The 8,383-nt window shown below is 28.7% G+C and overlaps 1 protein-coding gene across 2 annotated transcripts in view; it reads right to left on the reverse strand.

The window, feature by feature from the left end:
* Positions 1-624: 624 nt before the first annotated feature.
* LOC102677746 (histone-lysine N-methyltransferase, H3 lysine-79 specific) overlaps positions 625-8,383 on the reverse strand; it is a 9,055-nt gene continuing 1,296 nt past the window's right edge. The window contains exons 2-12 of one of the 2 annotated variants that reach the window (XR_421489.2): positions 7,732-7,911; positions 7,323-7,649; positions 6,950-7,217; positions 6,201-6,879; positions 5,653-6,124; positions 4,947-5,561; positions 4,451-4,878; positions 4,141-4,374; positions 3,817-4,067; positions 3,098-3,246; positions 1,873-2,124 (exon numbers count right to left, since the gene is read on the reverse strand). Coding sequence is in view for 1 of the 2 variants with exons in the window: in XM_006613934.2 (XP_006613997.1) it covers positions 1,667-2,124; positions 3,817-4,067; positions 4,141-4,374; positions 4,451-4,878; positions 4,947-5,561; positions 5,653-6,124; positions 6,201-6,879; positions 6,950-7,217; positions 7,323-7,649; positions 7,732-7,911 (3,912 nt within the window). In the remaining variant the exon portion in view is untranslated. Of the gene's footprint in view, positions 2,125-3,097; positions 3,247-3,816; positions 4,068-4,140; positions 4,375-4,450; positions 4,879-4,946; positions 5,562-5,652; positions 6,125-6,200; positions 6,880-6,949; positions 7,218-7,322; positions 7,650-7,731; positions 7,912-8,383 lie in introns of both variants that reach the window. The other variant, XM_006613934.2, reaches the window with a different exon arrangement.

The raw sequence follows: 8,383 nt of genomic DNA on the forward strand, positions 1-8,383 counted from the left end.
TCACTCTCACTCTCTTTCTCTCTACAAATCTTTTGCGCTATATTTAGGACACAATGACTAAAAAATCTTTTATACAACGTAGATGCGTCTATTTTTTTAAAAAGTGCGTCGCATCATATTTACAAATCGAATCTCATATTTATCAATGAGATTATTTCAAGTCATCAAACCCTGCTGGGAAAAATTGTCTATTTAACTCTCGTAGAGAGATTGTTCTTTGGATTATTTTGCACAATCTTACAAATCAGTGGGTAAATTTGTGCCAGAAAAAGAAACAAAAACAGAAAAAGGAAAAATGAATTAAATTTAATTTCTGGTTAGTGAAATGACTATTCTTTGCTATCTGTTGTCATATTTCATTTATGAACAACAGTGAACACTTCGATACTGCATCCTCAAGAAACAATCAGGGGATACAGAGCCGCGTATAAAATATGCAGCGAATATTTGCTACGAACACACATAGGTTTTGGTAGCTTTTTTCTTTCCAATTTGTCAGCTAGTTATGTTAGCTTCAACGTTCACATATAGTACATTTTTTACACAGCACTTTCATTTGCTTTACTACATTTTACATATAATGGTCGTGTACTATAGACGCGTCCATTTATAAATTTTTAATATTTCCTCCTTTTTTTTTTCTTTTTTTTTCACGGAATATAATCTCTATGGTATTAGCATATATTTATGAAGGCAAACACATTTTTATCGTATGTCAAATTGACAATGATATATCAAATCGACAATGATTATATTTTAAAATGTTTTCTTTTTCTTTTAGCAAAAATGATAATATTCAGTTTGAATACTCACCAGTGAGTATTATTATTAATTAGCAATATTTTTCATGTTTCTCTGACCTTCATATCTATATGCGTGTATATAGGTTCATATCTATATATGGCTAAATATTAGATTTTTGATCGAAATATAACATTTCGAAAAAATTTCACAGTACATTTTTGATCGAAATATAACATTTCGAAAAAATTTCATAATACATTTTGGATCGAAATATAATATTTCGAATAAATTTCACAGTACATTTAGCCTCATAATGAAGATATCTATTAAATAAATATATTTATACGTAATGAAACATATGAAAGCAAAAACAAATTAAAGAGCCCTTGGCTCGAATGTCGCTTCTTTTTTAATACAAAAAAGAAGAAAAAAAACGAAAAAGAAAAAAAGTCGTAACTCTAATTGAGAATCGTGCTTCATAGAATTATTTACTATAAAGATATCTAATGTACTAACATTGTACATGAAATAATTAAGGATTCACTGCAAAAAGCAGAAGGAAAAGAAATAATATTTCTATTACGAAAAATATATTCAATAGAATTACATTTATCTGAATATATTAAAAGATAAACAATTCATGTAATTAGAATTCATATAGTAGGAGATTATTGACTCTCCTCATTACCTACGATTTAAATCAAATAATAATTCATCTTTAAATAAATAGATTCAATAAAACTTTAGTTAATTAGACGCTAAAAATTTCATTAATAGAGTTCAGATAAATAGAATTCTACTGTCTCGCAACCAAGAAAATACGGACTATGTCCAATTCAATTACTGCGAACCTAATAATCATAAGAAAGATTAAAAGCTTAATATACTTGCTTTTTTTTAGATAGGATGTATAAAAAGTTGATTAAGATTGTTCGTCATTCGAAGGCCACTGTCCTGAATGATTCCAATCCCAATCCTTGCCTTTAGGACGAAACTTACTGGTACTACCAGAATTATTCCAATCTCTATGAAAAAACTTTTTCTTAAAATGATGTCGTTCCGGATCCAGTTGACGTTGATATTTTAGAGGCACCGAAGATGTGCTACTGTTACTGCTGCTGTTACTGCTCGTACTACCATTGGAGGGATTGGGTGGACGAGGACTAGTCGGTGAAGGTGTACGAGGAGGTCCTAGTGCTTCGTCCGGTGATGGAATTACTGGTGGAGGTCCTGTCACAGTGCTATCAGATCCTAAACCACTATCAGGACTCGTATTTACTCCCTCTGTCGACCTTCTTCGCTTATCTAGTTCTGTAGACGCGAACGCAACCAGTCTATCAAATCCAGAACTGATACGATCTTGCCAATCTGCCTCTCCATCTGCAAAATGAGTTCTATTTATTTACTACACTGTTTAATATATCTAAGACGATACAATATTTTTTCATAAAAATAAGCCAATAACCCTTTTTAATAAAAATATAATAAAAGTATATTTATTTTTTTGTAATTGTTACTTTATCATTTTTTTATATCCATGTAGGTGTTATATTATGAATTGTGTAATGATTTTATTCGTAAAATAATAAAGTATTATCTGTATCGTGTATCGTAATAGTGAATATTATTTGAAAGAAAATATAAAAAGTTATACATTTGAAATATAGTTAGAAGATAGATACTATATACTAGATACTATAGAAGATATAATAGATATACTAGAAGATAGATACCATATCATAAGATAGATATTATAATGAAAATTGAAATCTATAAATATTTATTACATAATCAATAAGTGAAATTTATTCATAAAATAGAATATTTTTTTATTATATATTATATAAATATATCATTTCTTAGAAAATAAAAATATGTATTATATATACATATATGTGTCATGTACAGTACCTTATAACATCCACTTCATTTTTTCTTCTATAACTTATATAACTACTCAATGAAAAAAACACTAAATTAATAGCATTTTATAAATTATTCTATCATGCAGAAAAACATGCACCAAAATTACAAAAACCCACTGACTAAGAATATAGTATTTTCATATAAATCTAACATGCTTTATCTGTTCTTAAGTTTCTAAATGCATAAGTAGGCTGCAAATTGTAAAATAATCTCTATCATTCATTTTTTTTTTTCTTTTTTTAATTTCTTGAGTCTGGCTTATTTTCATGGAAAATGTATTATATTACACACAGATATTTAATATATATAATATAAATTAATATATCATTTACAAATATAAAGCTAAGAATCTAAATTTGTTTTATCGAATGGCTGTAATAATGATAATAAAGAAAGAATTTTGAACAACCCCTGTAGGATAACTCACCAGCAACCACGAACCAACCCACAGGCAGCCATACTTTTTGATTTCTCCCTCTGAATGTGTCTCAATCTCTAACAAAACAAGCTTCAAGGGTTGTGAGTGAGATTGAGTATGTGACAGACAGATCTAACCAACAAACAGCTACAGTGCATCTAACAAATACAGCAAACAACAACAAAAATAAATATAAATAAAGATCAAATACCAGCTCCATAAGATAAAGTAAACCATAGACAATGATCTTAAACCATTAGTGCATAAAAAAACTAATATGCATAGCAGAAATTAATATAATAGTGTTTTGAAAAAAGATAAAGCAGAGTGTTACAAGTTTTATATAAAAATATAAAATCTATTTATGAATAGACTAAATAAATCATACATCTTAATAATAAAAATCAAATAAAATCAAATAAAATATAAAAATATAAAATATAAATATTTTTTAGATTTTCTCCATTCTGTTGGGTTGGTAATTTATATTATTAAATATGGTTGCATTATAAAAATTAATTGATTTCATTAATAAATATAATATTGCAAAAATTTGATATTCTATTGAAATTATTAAACATTTATTAATATATTCATTTTTTTTTACAGCCAGTGTAAAAAGCATATTTTAAAATTTGAATATATACATTCCAAAGCATTTTCTACTCTAATTTCTATAGAATGCATAATAGAGAAGATAAAATAAAAATATAGAATATTCTGCTTACCGTCATCGCCAATACCATTTCGTTGTCTCTGTGTTGTCATTTGAGGTTCATCAACTAGTGGTGTAGATGTATTAGAATGTGGTTCTACAAGAGGACTTAATGGCGCTCCACTTGTGCTTACTGATGACACGACTGCCTCTGTTTTTACTGACATTGAAGATTGTGATTGACAAATGGCTGTCACCATACCATTTGTTGTTGCACTGCCATTATTGTTGCTACTCGTTGCATATCGAGGATATGGTTGAAATCTAGAAAATAGATATGTGTTAAATGATTTTTTCCACCATAGAAAAAATGAGAATGTAAATAAAATTTTAATACCTTCTATTTGTAGTCAGCATTGATTCAGTTTTAGTATTGTGATTATTTAATATACGAGCATGTAAAGATGCAGCTAATCCTTCTACTGGCAAAAGCTCTCCATTTGATGTAGTCTGTGATGAATGTAATGATGGTGGAGGATGACTTTGTGTAAGTGATTGAGAAGGATTGTCAGAGAAATACGATTCATGATAAGGTTTGATATCTGCACGAGGTAATTGAACTGGTGTATATCTAAATAAAGAATATAATAAATGAATTATAAAATTAAATTATTAAAAATAACTTTTATAATAGTATAATTTAATACCTTTGTGGTTGTGTTACTGGTGTAAATAATACAGATGATCTTGAAGTGGTAGTAGGAGTGCATGTTGAAACTGCAGAACAAGTTGGAGCATAACTAGCTACATGAGCAAGAGTTGATAAACCAGCATCACCTTCTGCACTAGCTGGTCTACTAATAGGAGAATATACAGTTTCTGGCCTTATCATTGCACTCATATCGACAGCTGCATTTATTATAGATTGATTTGATATTTCTAATGTTCTTTCTATTTCTCCACTGACTAAATCACCTATTGTTCTAGTACCGAGCAGTCCATTTCCTCCTGTTACAATACGATTATCATGACTTGACTGCCTCGAATCAATTGTTGGTCTGTCAGGTGGTGTTAAATGAGAAGAAAGACGTTCTTGAGAGAGATGACGGCGAAGTGCTAATTTCGCAGGTGAAACCTAAAAAAAAAGTGATTTAAAATGTAAGTATTCGTATATCAAATTATAAAATTACTGCAAAAAATTACCTGTGTATAATCAGGAGTAGAAACATTTTGTGGTAATGTAATACGTTTCCTATCTTGCTCAGTCTGATTTTGTAATTGCACCTGTAGTTGCATTTGTTGTTGCTTATTTCTATTTTGTTGATCTTCATTTAGAACACTTGTAATAATACTTTTTAATCTATCTTCAAAATTTGCAACTCTAGGAGGTTCCTGAGTTCTATTTGTTGTTTCTTTATTATTTATTTGTGTTTGTGAGGATGAAATAGATGATGTAGTAGAAAAACTGAGAGATGCTTGTGGCAGTCTGGTTCTAGAATTATTACTTGTATTAGTATTTTGTCTGCTTAATATTCGACCAGCTTCTATTTGTCTGCCAGTTTCCAAAATTTTTTGCGCCAATATTTCTGGATTATTTTCCTGTATTTTTCCAATATCAGGAACATCAGGCCATTCTTGCGATCTAGAACGTCCTTCTCTATTTTTTCGTGATGATCCGCTTTTTCCATTTTGCTGCTGATGATGTTGATTTTGTGAATGTTTAGAACTTGCCTCTCTTTGTTGTTGAGCTATTGCAGCAACCTGTTTTTCATTACTTGCTCTTTCCAATACATTTAATTCATGTTCCAATTTGGATACCTATGAATTTATTAGAATTCAATTTATTTAAATATTCTTTAAATATTTGTTTAATAATTATTATAATATAATGAAAAAATATTCTACTAACTTGACAATGTAATCTTTTACGTTGAGACAAAGTTGCGGAAATTTCTTTCAATATGTAATCCTGAGTAAGTGGTTGTGGTGGATTTGATATGCCATTCGTATTTGTAAGACTGTTATATTTCTCTTGTAATTCTTGATGTCTAAGTGCAGTTAATCTTGATTGTTCATTTTCCATAGATGCAACTTGAGCTTGCAGCTTACTTGCTTTAGCTTGCAATTGTTTATGTCTAAGAACTATCTCTTTAGCTTTTGCAAGTAAATCTCCAGGTGATGTTGCATTTATACCTAACTCAGTCATTCTTGCTTTTAAAAGTGCTACACTATCATCAATTAATACTTTTATTTGTTTTTCTAGTTGCGCCGCTCTTGATTGCAATTTTGAATTTCTTTCTCTTTCTTTCGCAATATCTGTATTGACTGATACTCTGTATGAAGGAGTTCTCATTGATTCTAACATGAGCATGAATTGGTCCCTATATAAAAAAATATATTAATTAAGAGAAATTTGTATAAAAATACGCATATATATTTTACAAAAAACAAATCTACCTGTACAAGTCCAAAAGTATTTGTAATGCATATGGAGTGGCGGACGGAGCGGGTGGTATACTAAGTTCTTCGTGTACAGAGGTGGAATGTGATTGTAATGAAAGTGATAATGAAGACAATTGTTGATCTACACAACCAGGCGCAGGCGGTGGTTTCTTTCCCAGAGCTTGTGGAGATGTACTAAGTAATGTTTGACTATGTAATAAATCCAGACCAGAAATATTAATTGCTTTCTTAGGTTTCGATTTCTTCACGCCTCTTCCTCTTTGTCTGCCTCTAGCTGGAGGTCTTGTTATACCATTAGATTTTCTATTTAACTTTCTACGAATCTTATTTGGTTGCCGACGATTTTTAATATTATTCTCATCTATATCTGAATCACTATTCGTTCCTTGTTGTTCTGAATGATTTGGGCTTTCTAACTGTCTTGAAAGATCTCGTTTAGCTCTGTCACCTCTCTCATTTCTATTTGTAATCTTATTACTACTGCTGGCAGTGTTATTTATCACAGAATCAGAATTTTCATCGCCACCTTGTTTATTGTTCTTTAAACGGTGGAAATAACGTTCTAACTTAGTACGATCAATTACATGTAGATAATAAGACACTGGTTTACCAGTCCACGAGACAGAACCTTTCAGCGGTGACATTTCCGAGACATGCATTATTGTGCCAATATCTATAAATAAAAATGTTTTTAAATATTTTTATTATATATTTTTTAATTTTTTAAAAATATAATACATTACCACTGAGATTTCTATCCGTTATACGAAAATTAAGAGGGCAAAATGATTTTGATGATACAATGCGCGCACCATCCCGTAAATCAGCAAATCGTTCTTTTAATTGATGATCCACCGTTGGACCGAATGCAAAATTATTGACAAATACTATTGTAGCTCCGGTAATGCTTTCACGATGTTCATCAGCTAAAAAATCGCCTTTTACCAAACGATATTCGCCGCATCTTTTTCCATACCAATTCAACCATTTACGAAAGTTTACTTCCATACTCTAATATTTGACAAAAATAACTTGACTAATAGACTTGTACATATAAGAATTTATTATTAATAAAAAAATATAATATTTTTAAAATCTGATAAAAAAATAATATACCTGTGCATATCTTGATGGTACATCAGCTCTTTCAACACCAATACAAATTTTACATAAGGTAGCTGCAGCCATTTGTAGAACTACTTGACCAACTCCAGATCCCAAATCAACAAATACATCATCTTCTGTTACATCAATCTGATCAATCATTTGACATACTAATTCATAACTTGTTTCTCCATAAACTTCTGGTGAAAAAGGTTCATATTGATTTAATTTATCTGGTTCCACTACTGCTTGATTATATGTTTGTTGAAGTATATGTTTTAATAAACCTCGACTAGGTCTTTTATTTAACCTTTGTGATGGTAAACTAGTGCCTTTCTCCTATATTAAATTATTTTAATTAGAATAAAGATTAACAAAAGAATTATGAACTTAGGTAAATACAATTAATTTTTCTACTTACCAACTGAACTAAACTATCAATTGCTCTATTAAATCTGTCACATAAATTTTTCATACTTTCATAATCTCTTGTGTCATAATCACATAAAATATTATTTTCTAATGGTAGTTTTAAATCTGGCAAATCCTCACAAACCCATCTCATTGTTTCAACAACATCAAGTGCACCATCGTGACGATCCTATAATAAATGAATAAAATCTATTTATTTATATAAATATATATAAAACTCATTTTGAATAAATCAAATAATTCTATTTTATCTATTCTCTTTTTAAATTATTTAATAATTTAATAATTTAATATTTTAAATCAATAGTAAAAATATTTATATATATGAGATATATAAAATTACAATTTAAAAAAAGACATAATAAACAAAAGATAAATTAGAAATAAAAATTTACAAAATAAAAAAATTTTCTATTTCTTGAAATTTCTTATTATCATAATCAATATATTTGTACATTTATGGTTATGATTATAAAAGGAAATTTATTAAATTTATTTTCATACATCAAGAAATATTTCTATAAATTTAAATCAATAACAATTTTTATAAAATTAAAATAAAATTATTTTATATAAGAAACATTTCTAATTCAATATAAAAATAATATAATTTATGATATTATATTATAAAAATATCTCAT

This window comes from Apis dorsata, unplaced genomic scaffold, assembly GCF_000469605.1.
Source record: "Apis dorsata unplaced genomic scaffold, Apis dorsata 1.3 scaffold_165, whole genome shotgun sequence".
In the NCBI taxonomy this organism is placed as follows: domain Eukaryota; kingdom Metazoa; phylum Arthropoda; class Insecta; order Hymenoptera; family Apidae; genus Apis; species Apis dorsata.